Genomic DNA, 23,247 nt, shown 5'->3' on the forward strand with positions numbered 1-23,247 from the left:
CACTGGTGTGAAACACTAGAGTGGGACATCAACCGGATAACGAAGATTTGCCTTTAAAGTAAAGAGTTGCACCATTCTGCTGCAACCAATACATTTAAACAGGCACAACTTTTAAAATGAAGGCGAACTTTCTTCATGTCTAGTCTGCATCGCACTTGTTACAGTTTCACTACGACTTGGGGAGTAGGTGGCAAGCGTTTATAGAAAAGTTGACCATACAGCCTGCAGGTGACTGCAGCAATGCCTTCTAGCAATCAAAGCAATTACAAGGAGATTTTTGGTGCAACACTATATAGCTATTTGCAGCCAATTTGTACTAGCTGCCAGCAACTTCCATCAACCACTTGCTAGCAGTTGAGGAATATACATGTTTTCTTAGTGACTAGTGTCTAGGCCTGTGTGACTAGAGCCTAGCTTTGAGCTAAAAGCTAACAAACAAACAGTGGAAATGTTTACCGTCTGGAATTTCAAACTAGGAATTTCAAACTTGTCGCCGCATGTATAAGGTAGTCCGGGTAATCATTAACATATGTACCAAATTTGATTAAATTTGAGTGATTTTGGATGTAAATGAAAATGTGGTGAAATGAAAAGGATTCAAAATCTGCAGCGCAGTCTATAGAAAACTACATAAAATCTGTGGAAATCCATCCTGCATCAACGTTTGTAGATTGATTAATATTTTGTTCAAAGAGCCGATGTGTTACTGTGTCTTTATGTAATGACAAATTCTGTAGTAGTGCAACAACACATACTCCGTACTAGGTCATAATAACAATGGTCTGCCCTTTTTTTTTCTTTTTTTTTTTTGATGGGGGGCTGGTCAGGCTCAAATTTTCCTCTATTAAAGTCTAAATCAAAGTGTGTGCATGTTGGGAAGCATGCTGGCATTGGCTGTTTTGGTGAGTGGCTGGAAGCTGAAGGTGCGGGGAAATGGGTCTGCTTACATCTCTTACTAAGCAGACTTTATTTTTAAAAAAAGGCAGCATGGCAAAGGGGGCGGGAGTCCGTGTTTTAAAAAATGAAGAAGAGATTACACCTCTGCTTCCTTTGACAATGTAACCCAACTTTTCCTCACCGTCAAAGACTCAGTGGTGCACATTCAGAGCAGAGAATGGCAGTGAAGCTGGCTGTTTCTGAAATATCCCCCCCCTGCTTTCTTGTTCTCCCTTCAATCTGTTGATAACTCCAGGCTCTCACAATGCCATGGCTGTCAGTCGCTTTCCTTCCTCCCAGTTCAGATGTCGTCATTTCAGAACGTTCTCGTCAGTTATTTCAGAAATAGTGAAATCTGTTAAAATCGCTGAAGAAAGCTTTTCAGAATGGCACATTAAAATGGGAGAAGAGCATTGTGAAAGAAGTAATCTTGAATAATACTGACCTGTAATTTAAGGTATTTTATGAAGTAATGCTTGTATATCAAAGGACACTCCACCCATGTGCCATTTTCTTCTTTTCTTGGGGAGCCGACTATACGTTTTGACTTTCACACTTTGCTCCACTCCCAGTATTCAACACGAATTAATGACCCCTCATTAATGTGTGTGTGTGTGTGTGTGTAAGTGTGTGTGTGTGTAAGTGTGTGTGTGTGTAAGTGTGTGTGTGTGTAAGTGTGTGTATGCGCGCGCGTTTACACTGAGAGACAGAGTCAGACAGGCAGCTAGCCACATGAATGCCTGTTCTTTCAGGGGCACAGGCGGCTGTCTGAAGAAAAACAGACAGCTTTTGTATGAATCCCTGTCTTTTCTCATTTAAAGCAAATTAGAGTTCATTCGTGAAGAGAAATACAAGTGTGCCCTTCATTCTGGGGGGCATCAAAACCTGCTGCTTCTCGTCCTGTCTATGGCATTTTAGTATAATTGCAATCATTACGTTAGTGTTCCCTTGTTTTGTCTTGAGTGATGACTACTGATCAGATTGTGAAAATTATAGAGCGTAAGACTTTCTCCACATGATTTGTAAATACAAATTTCATAATTCTTTGTGATTAAGTGTTAGTTACACATCTGTGCATGTATTGTGTAAAGAAGAGCAGATATTTACTTTGTTGTGTTTTACTGATATTTAAAGGTGTATTGCTGATATATTTTTTCACACATAGCTCTTGAATTAACTGCAGTGTTTGAATTGCAATTTTCCAATAAAACCTTGTTTGTTTGCATTTAGGTTACAAATATGGTGAGTATTTTGTTTTCTGCTTGTGACACCGTGTCTGCTTCAGTTAGGACCTGCCTTGCCCTTCAGCTTCTAGTTTTGCATTTCCGCTCCTGCCACAGTAACACAACACCGGCTGGCAGTGTTCATTGGTGTCCGTGTGTCATCATGCTACGAGCATACTGTAGCTTGACTCTGCTCCGTCAGCATGTACTGCCAGCATGCTTACCTGTAGCTTCTGCCACCAGTGAGTCTGCATGGGTTTGCCAGTGTGTATGGGTGCAGTCTGCTGCAGTATGAGACGTTTAGCATTATTTGATGAAAACACTTCGGCCAAAGTAGCGGAAAGTATGTAGTATGTAATACAGGTTTTCCCTGTATTTCACATTAAAATCCCTATAATTTCAAAAAAATCTTTTACAAAGATTAAACAAAAGGAACTGACTAGAGTTGTGAAAAAAACAACAAACAACAACAAAAAAAAAACTATTAACCAAGTGGGATTTGTGTCCTTCAGTTTTAGTTGAAAAATTCTTTGTGTTTAGACGTGATGTGTTTTGACATGCACACAAATGCAGCCTTGATGGAAAGCACTTCTGAATGAGTTTTTAAAAAACTAGATTAGTCAACAGGCAAACTTTCATTTAAGTGCATACCACTGCTAGCTACGGTATATTGGAATTCAGTCAGCACATAACTTTAAAAAAATAATGAAATAAAGCCTGCATGTAGCATAGAAATGCCAGTGCTGCTTCTTTTAACCTGCTTGCTTTTCGCTGTTGTGAGAGAGGTCAGCCGTGCTTTCAGTGTGTTGTTTAGAGTCTCGTTTGTGCTACCTCTGCAACACACCCCTCCTCTCCCTTCTGTGCGAGTGCTAAGCCTTTTGTGACTGCTGTTAAAGGACCAAGCCGTGAAGGACAAAGCCCTCCAGAGCATGGCCTCCATGTCCTCGGCTCAGATCGTCTCTGCCACGGCTATTCACAACAAGCTCGGCCTGCCAGGCATCCCTCGCCCAGCCTTCCCTGGAGCAGGGGTAAGAGCCTTGCCGGCACCCCGCTATTGATCCATCCTGTCCAGCTTCACCCAGGGCACCGATAGGGCCAACCACACCAAAAACCCAGGCCAAATCACATTACACACCACAGCTTTGCACAACTGCCCCTATCAGATAAGCACATGATCAAAAGGAGTGGTAGTCAAGATAACTACATACACTGAACATGGAGCTCAGAGCCATTCTGATCTTGTCACTAACAGCTGCTCACAATTGGATGTTCTTTGTTGCTTGTTCTTTCTTGTCTATTTATACATCTAATTCTGTAGTTATGGCAGGGTATGATTTCGGCTGGTCAGCCAGGATCATCGCAAGAGTAAGTTTTAAACCTTGAACCAACTTTTTCAGGAAATAAATAAATGCTCTTTAAACAAAAAGGAAACCATTTTTTGCCTAATGACTGTTGGTTTTTTTGTTCCAGTATTAAGCCTTTCACCCAGCAACCCTATCCCATCCAGCCAGCAGTCACGACAGCAATTTCAAGTGAGACTTTACCTAATTATAAAACATGCAACATTCAAAGATGAACTTTGTAACTTGTTTTTCAAATGTCTTTTCAGATATCTCGACCCTAATTTCTTAATCCAATAAAAATGTAATATCTGTGGTACACTGTCATTATTTCTGTTTTGAAATATTTTGAAATATCTTTTAAATTCACCACAGAATTTTTTTTGTCTATAAAAAAAATTAAATTGGGAGATGTCTCCTTAGAGATGAATGAAATATTATAGAGCATGCATTTCCTTCCAAATCAAGCACGTCAGATTTCTGTGAATCTGCACTAAGATATTAAATTAATTTTCTTGTCATAAACAAACCTGATGAAATGAGGTTAATGTGAACTAGTGTTTCAGAAAGAACATGCACATGCTCTGCTGGGAAAACAACCAGCAGAACAGATGAATATTTTGTTGTTCTGGTGTTTCTGCAGGTTTCGAGCCCACAGCAGCTCCAGCACCCACGGCGCCAGCATGGCAGGGCCGCTCCATCGGTACATCTAAACTCAGACTGGTGGAGTTCTCTGCCTTCCTAGAGCAGCAGAGAGACCCAGACTCTGTGAGTGAAAGCATTATACCAAAGCATGAAATTTCACTATCTCTTGGTGTTCATTCCCACCTCTTATCACCCAGTCCTTTCCTCTATGAATACACTGGGACATTTTCCCAGGCAGAGAGTCAGCTGAGAAGAGGCCAAAACAAGCTGAGAGGGGCAAAAGGCTGGCTTGATGCAAGGCACGGAGACCTGCAGAAATAATGAATGAATGCATATTAATCAGTTCCTTGTATGTTTTGATTTCTTTAACAATATGTTTGTTTTTCATTTTAGTGAATAGTCTTTTGCATTGATAACACAGGAACAGCCTTTAATCTTAAATGCAACTTGAGGCTTAAAAATATTGCATTTGCACTCGGGGCTGTGTGCCGGAGACGCCATTCTGTGAGCTTTTACACTGAAGTGCAGCAGAGTTTCAGACGGTCACAAAGAGGGCAACAAACCTTTGAAAACAAAATGTTTTTTCTGTGATTCGCTGCTCCTCTTTCATCTACTTTTGGCTCTCCATCACAGGTTTGAGGTTTAACTGGCCCTAATTTTTATTCACATTGTCAAACCAAATTCAGATATTTTCATTTAAAAGTTTAAAAAATTGACCAAATCAAATAGGGAAGAAATGACCAAAGCACTTTTGTTTTGTATTATCATTTTAACTTGGCTGAGGTAGAAACATTTTTAGATTTTCATGTGAGGAAAGGTGGTAAGATTGTCTACGAAAAATGTTTTTGTTTAGAAAATACATCGTTTTGCACAGTTGCTCAATCATAATTTGTGGCTGAAGCAGCTTTGTTTAATACAAATGAGGGGATCAGTTTATTTTGAGGGTTAGTGAAACATAAATGTTATTACCTCATTTGTATGTCATAAAACAGGAAAGTTGCTCAAAACTATTTCGAGTGACTAATAAAAAAGCGATGTTGCAGAGAGTTGTTTCTCATCCCAGTGCATTATCAGTCTAATCCTGGCTACCAGTTGCTTATTGCGATGATTACTTCAGGACTGGCACATCAGATCTGGCTTATTTTGCTTCAGTAAACTCTTCTGTGCTGATGACTTTGTGAATATTGATACGCGCTCCTTTTGCATGGGTTTTTTCGCACGCTATTATTGAGTTCACGCTGCAAAACAAAAGAATCCGACTTTAAATAGTTTCATCTTTTTTATTTTTTAATACAAGTTTCCATCTGTATTCATTTTTCATTTTACTCTTGCAGTACAACAAACACCTGTTTGTGCACATCGGGCAGACGAATCATTCCTACAGTGACGCCCTGCTGGAGTCGGTGGACATTCGTCAGATCTACGATAAATTTCCAGAAAAGAAAGGCGGACTGAAGGAGCTGTATGCAAAAGGCCCCCAGAATTCCTTCTTCCTTATAAAATTCTGGGTGAGTGTAATTTATAAGCAATGCTGATGAGAAGATGAGTATCTGATAAAAAAAAATGCTTTGTTGCAGCTTGATTAGGCTCTCCATACATAAGTATTAATTTCACTGTAACCTTTTGCGCATTGTGAAAAATTTGATCAAACAATCCTGTTTAGTAACAGTGTGTTCTGCTTCGTGCTTAGTGATTGGGTGTAATCAGTCTACACAGAGAAGATTGCTCTCAATGTTTGCAGAATGCACTCTGCTATATTTGGACTTGCATAGCAGGAGAGCTTTTGATCAAAGCACCCACTAATTCAGTGTAATATCTCCAAACAATGGAGTGACCTGGTTGTGCTCCTAATGGCTGTTTAAACATTGCATGCATTTCCTCCCTGATGCAAAATGCTAACTAGCGGCAGCAAACAAAGTAGGGCCGTATGCACTTGGACCAAGTCCCCTCAAATTCCTTTTGAAGTGACCGACAAATTTAAATTTCAAATGAAAGGCAGAATCTGCACAATAATGAATGTATAACTGCTTTGCTTAATGAAGGAGGAGAATGTTGTAGGAGGACGTCTCCCCTTTTTGTGTCCGTAATGAACAGGATGTTCAGGGCACAGAGAGGCTGCCCTCCAGGAGCAGACCCGCTCAACCTTGTAAATCAGTCTTTTAACGTAACTTCATTTAATCCTCTTTAGAATCTTTCTTCCAATATGGGCACATTAACATGCTTATTCAGATGTGGCCGGGATCTTCTCATTTTTTATGCGATATGCACGGCTGGGCTCAGCAGCCCTGATCAGACAGATGTTTGCCGTTTCAGAAAGCTACATGACCGACTGTGCACATCTTACAGTATAAAATGATGTCAAAATGTTTGAATTAATATCTGAACACCATCATAATATTTCTAGTAATGGTTAAAGAGATGTTTTTATTCAAGTGACAAATACAGAGTGGCGTGGTGGTGCCGTTGGGGAAGCACTGTTGCCTCACAACACGAAGGTCCTGAGTTTGAATCCATTGGCCAGCTGTGTAGAGTGTGCATGTTCTCTTTGGGTAATCCGGCTTCTCCCCACAGTCCAAAGACATGCGTGTTGCGTTAATTAGTTAATCTAAATTGGCTCCATGTGTGAATGGTTGCCCCAGCCCCCCCCCAAAAGACCCTGAATTGGAAAATCATAAGGAAATGGATGGATGTAAAGATAAACCTATGGATAAAAATCATCCGTATCTCGTATGAGATATTTATCAGCAGCTGGTAAACGTATTCAATCGTCTTGTAACAAAAAAGCTAAATACTTCTTTCAGCAGTTGGTAGAGACCAAAAATGGAGCTAAAAGCACAAATGTTGGACCCCTCTTCTCATTTTCTCGTGTGTGCAGTCAGGGTAAGAGGGAAGAAGAAAAGACGAGGCACTTAACAAAATGAGACATTCTGGTTTCTGGGCAGTCGATTGAATGTGCATGTTGAAAATGCACAATGGAGGAAAAACACGAAGAGCTTTCTGCTTCTCTCTAACTCCTGGAAGTGGTGTATGTAAAAAAAAAAGTAATTATTGAATTGTAATCCACTTTTTTACTGCTTAAGAAGAGCAGTTATAGTTTAAATCCAGATAACTTAACATATTTAAAATGTATTATTATATTTTTTTTATTGTTGTTATTATTTTAATTTAATTTTCCCAGTGATGCAAGTAGTTTTTATTTCATTCACCTCTGAATAGTTCTTCCATTTCTTATGTCCATGTCGTCCTGGAGTACAGCGCTCTTTATTTTGTCACTGAAGCGCTCCAAACACTTACTTTATTATCTTTAGTTCTAAATGGTAACCTATTTAGAATTGGTATGTGTTTGGCATGCTCACATGAGTCCTTGAACCACATCTCTAATACAGTTAATAATTTCACAGAAATGCCAAAACTGGCTTTAAGATTACTTGGAAAGTGGCATTTTTCAATTTCATATGCACCATCTTGGCTTTTAATCCTTTAAAATGAAAAAGGTATTGGTAAAAAAAAATGTTTTTAAAATCTTATAGGTGTGTTTTATTTTAATTTTAATAGTATTTAGAGATCCAGTATTTTTAAACTACTAAACTTTCCATTTTGGTATTAAAATGTCATTAAATGGCACAATTCTTTAAGGGTTTGGATGCATTAAATATTTTAATGTTTGTTCCTTTTCCCTATTGATTTTGATCGGGGCACAAACACGGTTGCCTTCTTCTAAATGTTGCTTCTCAGCCTTATTTTTCTATGAGGATTTTTTTAATCTTATGCAAAAGCAGCAACCCTTTGGACTTTCTGTCAGTACAAGTATTCTTCCAAGCCTTTCATTTCAGTAGAAAACACATTTAAAACTGTTCATCTCTTTTCTTTTAAATGACTTGTACAAAAAGACATTGTAACAAAAAGAAAATGTTCTCTGAAGCTCAGTGTTTGTTGTTTTTCTTTGCCTCAGGCTGACTTAAACTGCAACATTCAAGATGATACCGGATCTTTCTATGGCGTCACCAGTCAGTATGAGAGTCCAGAGAACATGACCATCACATGTTCGACAAAAGTTTGCTCCTTTGGCAAGCAGGTTGTGGAGAAAGTCGAGGTATGAACTAAAATGAGAAGCAGGATTTTTTACTGTACCTCCTGGGGTTTGTTTGTGTGTTTTACATTTCTTATGTGCACTGCTTGTTCTTCTTTCCCCTCAGACTGAATATGCACGCTTTGAAAATGGACGTTTTGTCTACCGGATAAGTCGATCCCCCATGTGTGAATACATGATCAACTTCATCCATAAGCTAAAACATCTGCCGGAGAAGTATATGATGAACAGTGTGCTGGAGAACTTCACTATCTTATTGGTAATCACCTCACTGACCTGAGTGGGCGACGTCCCTCTCTGGGAGTGTTTTTCTTGCTGCTGTCAGGATGTGCTGGTGGCTCCAGCTGGCTTTAAAAAAAATCTGAGTGGGGGCGGTGGGGGGACTTCACTGGGCCTTGAGATGTGTTCCTCTGCCTGGATTCACATTCCTCTCATTCCACAGGGGATGAAACACAGTGTGAGGACCCTCATTATCTGCAGGGGAAAGGGAGGATAAGAGAGGGCAGGAAACCCTGTTATTGGCATCACATGGGGTCTTAAAGTGTCATTCACCACTGCAGAGAAAGCACCCAGGCCAAGGGGTGTGCAAGCAGCCCCCCTCCCCCAAAAAACCCATCTTAGTGTGTTAATCATTAAATAAACTCATGATTCATGTCAGACTTAATACATGATTATTTTTAAAAGTGTGGCAGTTCTTTTAAGACATATAAGTAGCACAAGACTGGAAGAAGGATCCGAAAATATGTTTCACAGATTGATATAATTTTCTAAGCACATTTGTCTCTTCTGCTTCTTGCTGAATCCTAATGTTGTGTTTTCATTTCTCAGATTTTTCCATTGTGCCCAGTATGAATACAAAGTAACCCTAATAGAGGGAAAATGGTAGCTGCAGCAAATTTTGTGTATTTCTCCCTAAAACATAGGGTTAGTTGGTTTCTTGTTCCATTTTGGCCTGTGCAGAACAAGGGATGGCTCAACACTATGCTCAGGTTTTACTGAAACATGATGTTTCAATTTATGCTACTAGATATTATTAAATTCTGCTCTGCACATTTTCCCCCTTAAATAACATGTTTATATTCAAAGATTAGTTGATATCAGGAATCAAGGTCCAAGAGTTTAGTGTATAAAGTATGCCTGTGCACAAAAGACGTGCATAAATGAATTCCCTTTCATAAGCTGGTATTTAAAGAATGTAGCGTATGTGCTGAGGCATCCAAAGTTCCCTCCATTTCAACACCAGTTGTAGAAAGTTTTCTGTACAGTAAGATGGAAATGGAAAAACGTGAGAGAGACATCATGAAACATTACTTGTTAGTCAATTTCTGTCAGAATTTTTCAACTCTGCTTTAATGTTTTGGGGGGGTTTTTTGGGTTTTTTTGGATGATAAAGACGAGGATGCTCTGAAATCACTCTCTATATTTGATTGGACCCACCTGTAGGTTTGGTGATTCGACACATTTACCTCCTTATGCAAAGCCTATGTAGTGTCATGCCATTTATTTCCATGCAGAATTGCATTAATTCTTCCAGGTCTTGTACTGATGACGGGAGAATTGGTTCTCTGTGAAAAGTCTCCTCCCAGTATGTGCACAAAGATTCTCAACGGGTTCGAGGTCTGGGCTCTGTGGCGGTCCGATCCATGTGTGAAAATCATGTCTAATGTTCCCTGAACCACTTTGTTCACAATTTGAGCCCGATGTTATTGTTATCTTGGAATGTGACCTTTCCAACTGGGAAGTGGTTTTAAACATACAGTAGCTGTGAAGTCTACTGTTGATTTATATATTTTTTTAATCATTTCATGTCACCAAACATGTAAATGATCTCTGATCATTCAAGATTTTTTTTTTCCAGCCACATTTCCTCCTCAGAGATGATTGTTCCCCACTGTTGCCCTTCCAGGTTTTAATCGTGCTTATACTAAATTTAAGAAGTAACAGCAATCTCCTCAGTGGTTTTGCTTGATTCAGCTCAGTCATTCGACCCTTCTGAAAGGCAGTAACATCTTTTTGCTGATCACTTAATATCTTTTCCAGTATGATTGTTTAAGAAGTGAGAAGCTGTTCACTGCATCAGACTTAAATAATCTGCTCCCAGCTGAAACATATTAATCACTGCAGTAATTATCCAATGGATACTTTGAAGGCTTTTTTTTTTTTTTTGCATTCGTTGGCTTGACAAAACCTAAAACTATAATCGGAGATGAAGTTGGTTCCATGCATCATATGACTTTTCAACCCAAAATGATTCCTATGAGTTACAGTGAGACATTAACAGATGATGATCCTGATAAAATGGCGATAAAAATCTATAAATAACAGTAAAATCCAGCACAGCTGCCAATGAGACAAAAAAAATGAACGCTGCTAAAATCATTAATCTTGGGATTTAGCATAGAGAGCGGTAGAATAAACGTTTTAATTCGAGTTGATTATTTTTGTTGCTGAGTGTGCGCTCTCAGTGATGCTGTTTATTTGTAAGGTGACAGCTTCACATTAGAGCTCTGAAACTTCAGACTGGATCAAATTAAAGACGAAAAGTTACTTTGGAAAAAACAAAACAAAAACACAACTCACTTTCCCACAGCCTAACAAACAGGAGTTAACAAGTTGTATATATAAAACATATTCCCTCGATAGAGAGTCTAAATTGCACTTAAAACCTCCTGTAAATAAAAGAGTAAAAAATGTGGCTCTCCTGGCCAATTTTAAACTGGTACTGAACATTTAACCGTGCGCGCACACACAGTTTCAGAACTCTAACAATGCATGCGTCTGTCTTTTCGCTCAGTTTCCCGTCCACGTCTTCAAACTCGGTAACCATCCTTTGCTGCATCCATTTCTCTGTTTATTTCCCGCTGTGCAGCGCTTCTCCTCTAAAGTAAGTGCTCTTTCTTGCAGGTGGTGACAAACAGGGACACCCAGGAGACGTTGCTATGTATGGCGTGCGTGTTTGAAGTTTCGAACAGTGAGCACGGCGCGCAGCATCACATCTACAGACTGGTGAAGGAATGAATCCGCTTGGAGCTCCTCCTTTTCATAGACTTACCAACCTCAAAACAAAAGTGGCAGTGCCTCTACACGAAAGTCATACCTACAACGCTCTTTGGTCAAGGTATCAGGTGGAGTCGTTGTTATAAATCTGTTTTAATATAAGTGTTTGTTATTTGACTGCAGCTGTGAATTGCGGTACAGTTGTTTTAATGTTTGAATATGGGAATTTTAAATATGTTGGTCTCTGTCGGGTATAAATGTGGCCATCCTTAAAGAATTTCCTGGATGTGTTTGGTAAATGAAAATGTGTGTGTCGGTTTTTTCTGCTTTGTTAATGTAGACTAAGGAAAAAAAAAAAAGACAAAAGGACACGGGCCTTTTTTTGTTTTTCTATCAGCGGCATGGTTGCGTTCTGTGTAATATGTTTGAGGCTGTTTTGTATGTCTGTACTTCATGATTTGTGAGCATACATACTGTAGATACGCAGACATGAAAACACACACAGCTGTTAAACTTTCCAAAGAAACAGAACAACACTATACGTGCAGTGGCCGAAAGCAGGTGGTTGCGAAATTACTACATAAGAACGCCAACAACTGAGCTTTCGGTAATATTTATCCCTGTTGAAGCACTCCCAAGTTTTAGACACCAGAATGAATGCACTGTGAAAACACTACAGTTTGCCTGCATCCGCTCCGTAAATGTAGGAAGTCTCACCGCCTGCTAAGCATTTCAGCGCTGCAAACAAATCTTTTCTCTGACAATGGCCATGATAATTTTTTATTTTTATTTTTTTTAAATATGTGAGTCCTGCTAAAATGACTCTAATCGGACTCGTATCTGGTCAGAAAGCACTTTGTTTCCCTTCCTGTGCTTGCCTTAGTGATGCTTGCGTCTATTCTGTTAATTCTGCGCTTTAAAAAAAAGAAAAACTAAAAAACTGTTTAACCTATCGAGACACTACAAAATCATAGACAGCAATGCGTCGTTCAGCATGCTGTGGTTTTGCCCCCCACCCAACACTCTGGGATCGCCGTGTGATAACTCCAAGCCAGAGTGTTGCTGCCTTCATGGTCACACTATGTTCACATGTTTCTGTGGCCTACGCTGATTGCCGAGCCTTAAACACGTACAAACTGTATGTGAACTCCAAAAGATGCCACTAAAACTGTGATCTCTACATTGTGTTTGTGTTGTGTAAAATAAATGAATGACAACAACAACAACAAAAAAAATCACAATTCAAATCTGCCAAAGCCTAAGTGTACAGTGCCTTAGAGTATACTCATTATCCTGCATTTACCCTGTTTTCTAAGTCTAAAATTAGTTTTGTGTGAGACGGGCAGAAATAACTTACAGATGTATTATTTGGTTCATCTTCACATCTCAGAAATCACGGTTCTCGAAATTGGTACACTCCTAGAAATACAGTTTTTGTTGTTGCTGGGGTTTTTTTGGGTTTTTTTTTTTTAAAGAGGCAGTACACTTATATTCAATTATGTTTGCAAATTTAAGCTCAGAAACAGGTTATTTTTCCTGTAACGCTGTAATATGTTCCTAAAATATCAGCCTTTCTTTTTTTCCTTCCTTCTCTAAGAGTGTACTATAAAAAGACTGACTGCCTTTCCTGTCACAGAAGACCAAAAATACAGAGATGCAGTCAATTATTGTTGTGTCCTGCATGGTAGCAAGGAAGTGCCTTTGGTTCAGATTTTCCAGCTTAAAAAAAAAGATCAAACAGAAATTATAAATTTAATGTTGCCAGACCAAAAAAAGAAGAAGAAGAAGAAAAAAAATAAGACATAAGTGAAACAAATCACCACATTGCCTTTCAAAGGACTGTAATGACAGCAGGGGAACATGGTTACTAAGGAGAAGAAATAAATGATATTCATTTTTATTACATTGTAAATTGATTTCTCAAACCCAACTATTTCTTCGCTTAAGGTTAAAGATTTTGTCTAATATTGAACGGCCACTGACTGCATGCAGGATGTCAACAGAAAAACACTGAAGCTGTCTGCTTCGTGCACACTTGCAGGCTCAAGTGTTTTTGTTTTTTTTTTTGTTTGTTAGTTTTTTTTTGAAACGAGGCTTTTTTTGGAAGCATTATGGTTTCACAATGTCACAGCTGTGATGGCGAAAAGGCAGGGACCGACACGAGCTTTTATCCATTAGAACAAAAAAGAAAAAATAATGTTTATTTAATATTAATTCTACAGTACAGACTCTAAAAATGAAACTTAAGATTGTTTTACGTGTTTAAATCTGTATACTTTCATTGTAAGGATCATAATTACTCAAAACATTTACTATTTCTTACAGAAATTATAATCATCTTAAAGTAGTTTAATCAACAAAGCTCTAAATAATTGCAGACAATGTCTTGGGGTGGGGGGTGGGGTGCAGATAAAGTTAAATGATTCAGTATTTTTGCCGCAGTTCTGTGAACACTGTGGACTTTATTTTTCTTTTATGCTTACCTTGTGTATCTGTTCACATTTATCGATTACAGTTAGATGTTCCTGTTTTCTTATTGTACTTGTATACAGTCGTACCCGGTTTTGTGATGACATTATCTGTAATATTGCGAGCCCAGTGAGATGGTAATGATGTTACTGCTGCACTGCTGGTACATTTTTACATTTTAACACTAAAACAGCAGGACTGACGCCTTTGATGGCACGGATGTCTGGTGGACTCTTTGCCCCGGAAAGTGGACGCGCCAAGTCAAGGAATCGCAGCTACAAGCATATCAGCTTTTGCTAAGAGTAGGTACTGGTACCTGGCTTTAAAGTGATTCTTGACATATAGCTCATGAAATGTAAACTGTCATTTACATATTTGGGTTTTGTGTGCAGATTTTTTTCAGCACCCCCTTTGTAAAAAGGTGCTTTCTATAAAATTATATCTTGGCTTTTCTTGGTACAGATGTGTGATCTCTTTTCATATCCATCACTGTAAAGTGTTGGAGCAAAGGAGAGAAAAGAAGCTCTGCTCTGTTTGTGTTCTGCATATGGTCTTGTCTTTGCTCCGTAACATTATGATGCCTTCTTGACAATAGTAGATATTTTGTAGCTTTCTAGATACTTTGTATGTACGCAATATTGAAGTTAAATAAATCTGAAAAAGATTGCTTCCTTTTATTTTTCTCACTTGAATCTTTGCTGTGTGGATGAGTCTGTTAACTCCTTGACTGCAAAGGCCTCACATCAACAGTAGATGGAGCATGTGAGAGAACATAATTGAATGTGCATCGCTGTAATGGCAGGACTCGCCACAAGAGGGAGACACCATTTAATCAAAGTGCTACAGATTTCTGTTTTCTTGCTCAACCTTTTTAAATCAGAGGTTCTCAAGCTATTTCCAGCACACCAGCTTCAGAAACCAATTACAGTTCAGCCCCACTCCCCACAAACTGTCAACACACAACAATGTAAATAAAAAGGATTCAGATTTCTGCATTAGTAAAGTGCGTTTTGTTTATTTTCCCTCCAAAAATCATATTTATTCGTCCATCCATATTTTCCCCTGGTTTCCTGGCTGGCCTTTAGTGGTTCTGTACCCAGCAGTGATAACCCCTCAGTCAGAAAAGCACTATTTCAGTAACCAGTCTTTATATTATTACTAACACAAACCAAAACGTTTTGAATGTTGCACCTGAGATGGAGGGGCTCAAATAAGGTGCTGCTATAAATCCTACATGTGGAAACCAACCAACTACTGCTGAACAGCTGAATAAAGATTAGTGCTCCTTAAGAGAGGCTCAATAAAACTAGTAGTTTAAGTGTGTAAAGTAATACACCTCTACATGGGAGCTTTACACTTTTGTACTACTTAAATGTCACCTGAGTGATGCACATGTTTTTGTTTCCATTTGATTGGTACAATAATAACATGATGAATCAGTTCTCATGGGTTTGACTCAAGTGAAATTTATCTTTATGTGAAGGTAATCTTTCCTGATATGTGGACTGGAACTAATTTGGGGGACTGCATGCTGGTAAGTATGTATATGACTTTGCATTGTAATGTGGAAAGTAAAATTTCCACCCACTAACACACAAACGTCCTAATCCATCAAGACCAGGCACATGCTGTCACATGAGCACTAGCAAACCAGCAAAGCTAGAGGTAAATACATCTGTCAGAGATCTCCTGACAGAATAGCTGAATACTCATTTATTCTCTTTCTTTGTAAAGTCCCTGAGTTCAAGACTGAGCAAGGCTAATTGTTGGATTGTGTGTCCACAGGTGTTTGTACTTTGCGCCGTAATAAAATGACGGTAAAAGGCTCCGCCCACTTCCCATCCAGGTCTTACCATGCAACGACTCTGTGAATGCACTGGAGAAGTGTAGTGGTAGAGTCCTCCGTCAGGAATGAGATATGTGTGTCGACTTTTTATTCTCCCTTAAGATTATCGTGCCATAACGCTGCCCAGAGCAGCTCTGCTAACACTAATACTTGAAAGCAGTGAATCAGAAGAATAAGCATAACGAAGGAAAAGCTAACAGGGTCAACATTATGAATTCAAGTAAAGCAACTGAAGTGTTCCATATCTATGCTCCCTCACTCATATCAACACAGGCAAACTGACTCTGAACATTCAGATCACTGAATGCAAAGCGTGATCCATCAGCAGCAGGTAACAGTCTGCTCATTGCTCTGAACTGCAGGAAGGAGCATTTGTGTTTCTGCCTTCCTACCTTTTTCCTCTTGTTTCACTTATGTGTTTGACATGTGAGTACAGTTCACAGAATTGTGATATGTGGCTCTATCAGATGAAAGATGACTATAATTAGAAGTAAGATATTGAAAGTACTGACACTTAAGAAGCAGGAAATAAACTGAATTTAATCCTTGAAGAAGAAAATACCCCTCAGAAAACCTGCAGGTAAAACTTATTCTTTCAGGTGTTACACAAAATACATAAATTATGCACAAGGTCATTGTAGAAAAGCGCTATATAAGAATCAGTCCATTACCATGATTAGATGCCTTAGAATCCTCAAAGCCTGTTGAAGCCAGTTAGTGAAATTTTCTTTCAGCTCCAATATTTATTTATTCATATTTTTTGTCTTTTAACGCTGTTTTAACTGGATCTACAGAAAAAGTTAACAACATAACCTTAATAATGAACCAGATCTGAAATACAAAGTCATTAAAAAAATAAGATAAAAACATAATCCATATAAAGTACTCATTCCTATATATGTAGGTACTCATGTCCTATTTGATGCATTATGGATACAGAAACCAGAAGAACACAGCGAGCCTCCAAGCTGCTCCATCAAAGAATTCATGGCTGGTCGTTGTTCTTAAAAGCATCGAGGCTCAGGTGGAGCTCATCCCACCAAAAAAAGGTGTGTGTGTGTGTGTGTGTGTGTGTGTGTGTGTGTGTGTGTGTGTGTGTGTGTGTGTGTGTGTGTGTGTGTGGTCATGTGATCACAGCAGTGGCAGTCAGGACTGGGAATACCGGCGCGCAAAGTGTTTTCCTTAACTTATGCGCTCCGTGGACACAGACAGAGACACCTCCAGTCCCGACTGCAACTTTGCAGATGCGTCTAGGACGCAGCGCGCATGCACTGGACTCGGGTATGGACACTGAGGAGCTTTTCTTTCGACGAGCGGATTTAAATTTTTAAATCTACTATTGTTTAGAAGAGATAGAGTTTAGCAGAAATGCGAGATGGAGTCTGAGGAGAATAAGATATCAGTGTGGGTCTGCCGAGAGGAAAAGCTCGTCCTCGGCTTGTCAACGCGCACAACTTGCGCTGATGTTATCAAAGTGCTTCTTGAAGACCAAAACTCCCAACAAGGGCTTTGCGCAGCACAGTCCTACTGCATCGTGGAGAAATGGAGGGGATGCGAGAGGATTTTGCCAAACAAAACTAGGGTTTTGCGGCTTTGGGTCGCCTGGGGAGACGAGCAGAGAAACGTCAAGTTCGTGCTGGTGAAGAGCGAAGTGTCTTTGGACAGCCACGGAGCCCGAAGCGCAGAGGCTCGCGTGGTGCTCAGCAAAGAGAGCCCCTGTATTATGAAAGGGACTGCGCGGTGTACCGTGAGTTCCATCTCACCTGAGAAACAGCGTCGCATAGTCAGGAAAGCTTTTAGAAAGTTGGAGAAGATCAATAAAAAGAGATCGAAGGCGGCGCGCAGAGACGCGTCTTGCGCGGAGAAGATGGAAACTTTGGTTCATTCTGTGGTTTCTCAGGATCATACAATCCGACAGCAAATTCAGAGGATTACAGAGCTGGACGCAGAGATCGAAAGGTGCGAGGCGAAGGTGCACATGGACAGAATTAAAAGGCACGGGGCCAATTACGTTCAAAATACGTATTTGGTTGATGTCGCTGCGGCTTCCAGCCACGAAGTGGAAAACCTGCGTTCGTCTGACACTTTGGCCAAGCTTGAAAAGTATTTCCGACACCGTGAGGAGGTAGTTAGACTACAGGAGGAGTTGTGGGAGCATGAAACCCTTATAGACGTGATCACAGGGGAGATCCAGGATGAGCTGAACCACCGCTGGATGCAGCGGAGGAAGGAGGAGCTGCAACGTAAAAACTTGGAGTCTGGGGATGACTCGCTATTCCTTCCCTCCACCGAAGTGGAAACATCACCAGAAAATGAGCAGCTTTTGGAAGAAGAGAGGATCAAAACGCAGTTAAATGCCAGTTTATACATCGGCCTGCGCCTCAACGCGGATTTAGAAGCTATTAGGAGCGATTTAGAGCTGACCGAGCAGATTTGCGGGGAGAGGGAGAGGGAGATAAGGGATTTGCTGGAGAAAGTGAATACTTTGGGCATGGAGGAGGGGACAGACACTAAGAAGAGATATAGCCACGGGGCAGACGTTAAGACGGGGATGATGAGCACTTTGCAGAGAAAAAACGGGTGGGTGGAGCAAGCAAGGGGGTTGTCAAAAACTCACAATGTGAACGACGACGATTCAGACACTGGCTTAAGTTCTCTGCACAGTCAGGACTCCGACAGCCTCCCTGTGTGGGAATCATTAGTTTAATATTTTCCTTGGAAAACTGGCTTATCTATGTTTCTAATTCTCAGGGGTCATAAGTACTCTGACATAAACAAATGAATGTTTTTCCCCACTTTCAACATATACGTATTGCTTTTTTAAATGTATTTTCTTAATCTTTTTTTTCTGTTTACAAGAAAGCCGCAAAAATCAATAAAAAAAACTTTAATAAACAATACAAACATGGTTCTATTTGATTTTCTTCTTTATGTTTAAAAAAATAGTTTAAGGTTTTTTGGAGCCTTGAGTAGCAGTTAGGATAGCAGCAGATTTCTCCAACCCCTGCCATAATGTTCGCCTCAGAGTCAGCAGGGCACCAGACCGAAAAAACAAAGTCAAAGGCTTTTGGATGATTCTGAAGATGTTTAAAAACAGCAGTATCAGCAGTAGCTTTCTCAGACTCTAAGAGAAAGAAAAGAAAAAAGCCTTTTTGGTAAATCAGTCAGACGTAAAAATATCTGAAGTCAAAACTGAGGCGCAGAGCTCAAACGGGAGGTCTGATCTACATCCTGACAGCTCACTGAGCACAGCTGACCTTTTCCTCTCAGATCGACGATGGCATTTTGCACACAGACATGAACGACACAAGTCTTACATCGACACTGGCTGCTTTTCGGCAGCACACAACCCCCTCCCACAGTTTATATCTCCCAGCTGCTAAAAAAAAAAAAAAAAAAGAGGCTTTGGGTTTTATTTCCCTAAAATAAAATAGCATCTTTTTTAATCTTTTATGAATCCCTGACAAGCATGTTTGTTTTTTTGTGTGTGAAAATGAAACCCTTAAGGAGGAACCCTGATTTAAAGATTTAGAGGTTATGTGGCAATTTTATCAGATCACTTGACAACCTTTTTACTGTGAGAATAATCAAAATGATACGATATACAGACTGTAATTTCATGAGGTCAAGAGCAGCTCTTGTCACATTTTCAATAACTGCTTACTTTTTCTTTTTTCCCTGACATCCGGGGAGCCGTCAAACTAGATTTGCTTTTAATCTGATAGTCTGACAATCTTCCTCAGTCCATTGCATCCCAGCATGTAATAAGCTGTTAATCTCCTTTCTCAATGATTAATTATTTATTTAACAGCCTCAAGTTAGCTGGATAAGTTTTTTAAAATGTATTTAGGAAATTAGATTTTTAAGATTCCTTTACCAAGAGAGACTCCACGGTCTATATCTTTGTGTATCATTGTGTGTGATCTTCTGCATACCTTGGTCACAATGAGTGGTTATTTGAGCTTCTGTTGTCTTCCTATCAGCATAAAAGCAATCTGGAAATTTTCCTCTAACATTTGGTGCGAACAAGTAACTCTCAACTAGAGAACTGCTGCTCACAGGGTGATGCTTGGTTTGAACTTCAGTGGCTCATCTTGACCATGTCTGCATGCCTTAATGCACTGAACTGTCGCCATGTGATTGACAAATTATATATTTGCATTAACAAGCAGTTGAACAGGTGTCCAACAATTACAATTGAGATGATCTTTGAGCTGAAGTTAAACTTTTTGCTAAATTTGAAGGAAGTCCCTCTAAGAGTTCGAGTGATACACTGTAAAAAAAAACGTGCTGTTTTTACAGGAAAACCCTGGCAGCTGGGGTTACCAGGGACTTCCTGTAAAAAGGCTTTACAGATGCAACTTGTAAATTGATTTACAGTGAATGAATCTCAGATTAAAACTGTTAAATCTACAGGAAAAAGAAGTTAATTTCACACATAGATGTGATATATAAATACACTATTTCCTGTATCTTTTACAAGTAATAAATGCTTTTTGTGGATCCATAAACTGCAAAATTAACAGGGAAATATCGTACAAAGAACTAATTTAAAATGGTAGAACTACGGTGAAACTGTGCATATTAAATGGAGCTGCTCTGTAAATTATACATAAAATCTATGCTGAATATTATATGTTTTAATGTAAAATTTTAACCATAACCCAGCAAATTTCTTACTGCTACGCCTACACCCAAACATGCAAAAATACACATGAGAAAACACAAGAGAGGAAAATATCACTTTTGGGAAATTTATTTTGCAGCCACATTAGCAAAATGACAGCAAATGGATCCATTTTTCCAACTAACACAATATGCAAGGCACACAGCAACTACACAATTCAATCAAAATATAGGCTATAAAAGCTGTGGAACATTCCTGCAAAGCAAGAACCATGTTCATGAAACAAGCATTTGTTAGACCCTCCACCAGAAAAAGTTAAATAACCTGTTAAGACTTTAAAACAAAAAACACATATTGTGCCAAAAATGATCATAATCACCGTGCAACGCAACACGCACCCTGCTGTCACCACAACCATGGCCCTGGTCAGAAAACATCAGCAAAACCACGTGGTGAAACAAACCTACACATGTGGTCTAGAAACACTGCAGTAGCAGCATGTTGTTTTTTTTCTTTTCTTATGTAAATAAAGAACATTCCTACAAAGAAAGAACATCTTCATGAATTGGCTTCATGCATTCGACCAGTAAAAGGTTCCAGTACACATTGTGGAACAAAATTAACAAAGTAAAACTAACAGTCCACAGAGAGTCAAGATTTAGGCTTAGCGCCACTCGTGGTCGGCGAGATCCTAAATCAGGGTGAGGACTCGAGGGTTCACACTGAGACGACGCTTTGAGTTTTTGTTCTCTACTTTGGTTCCTTTTTCTGGGTTTATGGAGAAGAAACACCTGTAGAATAACAATCATATAAAAGTTTATTAAGCATTTTTATAATTGATCAGTTAAAATACACATACAAAGTAAGTAAAAATTAAGTATATACATATATATACAGTCATGGCCATGACCACGTTCAAGACAAAGTATAACCAAAATGCTGTGGGGAAGTGAACAATGCATGGTCAAAAGTATTGGCACCCTTCACGAGTGTCTTCTGCAGTGATATGTCACACTTTAGCATTGTTAAAATCCAAAGCAAAGGTTATAGGTAGTCAGACGTCAGTTGACGCTTGGTCTAGCCCTGAGTCTCGGCCAGGCTTGGACCCGGATTCAGACTGTTAATGTATTTAAAAAAAACAAACAAACAAAAAACAACAACAACAAAAAACAGAAAAAACAACTGAAACCGGCTCCAAAGCCGACCGAGACTCAGAGCCAGACCTGGACTCGAACCACATCAAAGCCAGACTCCAGATCCCAGAGTCTCAGTTATGAGAAATAACAAAGCCATATTTGTTCACCTCTGAAGAAACTCTAAAGTGGAAGCCAGCTCAGATGGATAATGGATGTTGAAATTGTAGTAGCTCCCGAACATGAGGCACAGTGCAGAAATGAAGGAGGATATGTTTGTGCTGACGAGGTGCCGATCAACACTCAGCATGTATCTTCTTGAGGAATAGCAGGACTGTCCTGTGAAGAAATTATTTAACAGGTTATATCAATAAACACGGCAGTCACATGACATTCTATAAAAAATGCACTTAAAAAAAAAAAAGAGAGAGAGAGAGAGCTATGAAACAGACTTACCACACATGATAATAGTGGGTGTCAGAGGCACTTGCTCCAGTTGTACCTCATCTGCCAGACATGTATCTTCAACACAGAGAAGCATGGACTCCTTCTCTTCAAAGTAGCTGAGTAGCTGTTTAAGGTAAAAGAGACACATGTTTCTGAGATAAGAATGACTATCCTTCTCTGGCATATCACTGGCTGAACTAGCAGATGCCATGGTTTCATGTGTGTTTTCTGAATATTCTGTACTGTCATTTGGGGGCTGAGGACGAGATTCCTTGTACATGTCATCAATACCATCTGGGGAACAAGCTTTATGCTTCCTACACATGTGAGAAGTAAATGATGACTTTTTTGTAAACATATGCTTACAACCACTTACTGGACATGACACAGACCTGCCCCCTGCAATATGATCATTTAAGTGAGACACTAGCTCTTTCACTGTTTGAAAATGGCGGGCACATAATGAAACTGCACATTTTAAATCTGCAACAAGAGCTTTAGGAGTAGCTTGAAGTGCAGGTGCATTGTGCACACGATAAAAATGCCCCTTGAAAGCAGAGTACGTGGTGAATGTTTGGCTGCAATTGGCGCCAACACATTTAAAAATACAACAAGGCTCATTCTTATGCACTCTGCAATGTAGTACATAGCCTCTTAATGTGACCAATACCTTTTTACAAAAGACGCAGATGATCATTTTTAGTATTTCTAAAGTTTGCCTGTGCTTTTCAGCTGAACTAGCATGCTAGCGCTAGGTTATGAGCCTTGGTCTAAATATCAACTGGTGCTTTTATCTCGAAAAAACGTCGCCAAGATATTGAACTTACCGTGCAGACTTTCTGACGAATAAACACAGATCCTCAAAAAACACTTGAAATCGTATGTTTGTAATTTGTCCTAACAAGGTAGTTGCTGAAAGTTCGATGTTTTCTTCTCCCGTCTTCTCTCTCGTGCTGGCTCGTTAGCTATCCGGTTGTTCAGTGATGACGCGACGAATCCTACTTCCGGGTCTAAAGTAGTCTGCGTTTAATATGGCATTTGTGTTGTTAACATGTTTAATGTTTTGTATTTTCTTCTATTTGATCTCAAAAAGCTCCTAAAACAGTCAGTGATCCCTGTTGACCTCCCTCGGCTTTTATTACCGCTAATCATTTATTTAAGCTCAGTTTTTAAAACCTTAGGATGTAACTACAGCCCAGCCCATGCAGCAGTATATGAATGACTAACCTCGTATTGTGGATGGATTATCTCAGTTGTTCTCCTGGCTGAAGTTTGGTCCTTTTACAGCATCCTGCCATGCGATTACATTTGTTCCTGACCACCGAGAACACTCACATTAACTTTTATCGAGTGGAAAAAAAGTTAGCTTGTTTATATTATGCTAACATAGCTGTGTCGCTAGCGGTCACGTAGCACATCATTATATACCAGCTAGCCCAACTTCAGTAACCCTACAAATGTCACTGCTGTTTAGTTTTCTGTCTTCATTTATGC

At 39.5% G+C, this 23,247-nt stretch overlaps 3 protein-coding genes across 5 annotated transcripts in view; 2 read left to right on the plus strand and 1 right to left on the minus strand.

The window, feature by feature from the left end:
- tead1b (TEA domain family member 1b) overlaps window positions 1-13,454 on the plus strand; it is a 36,169-nt gene extending 22,715 nt beyond the window's left edge. For all 3 annotated transcript variants that reach the window (XM_085378662.1, XM_085378551.1, XM_085378608.1), the window contains 8 exons: window positions 3,059-3,187; window positions 3,478-3,524; window positions 3,630-3,691; window positions 4,143-4,267; window positions 5,479-5,652; window positions 8,097-8,237; window positions 8,341-8,493; window positions 11,139-13,454. In XM_085378662.1, the coding sequence (XP_085234788.1) occupies window positions 3,059-3,187; window positions 3,478-3,524; window positions 3,630-3,691; window positions 4,143-4,267; window positions 5,479-5,652; window positions 8,097-8,237; window positions 8,341-8,493; window positions 11,139-11,252 (945 nt within the window). In that variant the 3' untranslated portion in view covers window positions 11,253-13,454. The remainder of the gene's footprint in view (window positions 1-3,058; window positions 3,188-3,477; window positions 3,525-3,629; window positions 3,692-4,142; window positions 4,268-5,478; window positions 5,653-8,096; window positions 8,238-8,340; window positions 8,494-11,138) is intronic.
- A 3,467-nt stretch (window positions 13,455-16,921) lies between these two features.
- On the plus strand, window positions 16,922-18,253 carry rassf10b (Ras association domain family member 10b). Its single transcript, XM_085354861.1, has one exon. It carries the CDS (start codon window positions 16,922-16,924, stop codon window positions 18,251-18,253), a length of 1,332 nt encoding a protein of 443 aa, XP_085210987.1.
- Window positions 18,254-20,864: 2,611 nt separating this feature from the next.
- Window positions 20,865-22,450, minus strand: LOC146639731 (uncharacterized). Its single transcript, XM_085354864.1, has 3 exons — window positions 21,763-22,450; window positions 21,477-21,645; window positions 20,865-20,964 (listed from the first exon to the last, which is right to left on the minus strand). The coding sequence occupies exons 1-3, from the start codon at window positions 22,448-22,450 to the stop codon at window positions 20,865-20,867; spliced, it is 957 nt and encodes a 318-aa protein (XP_085210990.1).
- Window positions 22,451-23,247: the final 797 nt, after the last annotated feature.

This window comes from Diplotaxodon limnothrissa, linkage group LG1 (assembly GCF_057381915.1).
Source record: "Diplotaxodon limnothrissa isolate DT_005_m linkage group LG1, D_limnothrissa_male_GT1.1, whole genome shotgun sequence".
Taxonomy (NCBI): domain Eukaryota; kingdom Metazoa; phylum Chordata; class Actinopteri; order Cichliformes; family Cichlidae; genus Diplotaxodon; species Diplotaxodon limnothrissa.

Bases quoted from the DNA above. Each gene is read 5' to 3' on its own strand.
- LOC146639731 (XM_085354864.1), bottom strand. From the start codon at position 22,450: ATGATCATCTGCGTCTTTTGTAAAAAGGTATTGGTCACATTAAGAGGC. The intron at 21,646-21,762 runs GTAAGTCTGTTT...ATTTCTTCACAG, and splicing joins ACCCACTATTATCATGTGTG to GACAGTCCTGCTATTCCTCA. The intron at 20,965-21,476 runs GTGAACAAATAT...GTTATTCTACAG, and splicing joins ACTTTAGAGTTTCTTCAGAG to GTGTTTCTTCTCCATAAACC.
- rassf10b (XM_085354861.1), top strand. From the start codon at position 16,922: ATGGAGTCTGAGGAGAATAAGATATCAGTGTGGGTCTGCCGAGAGGAA.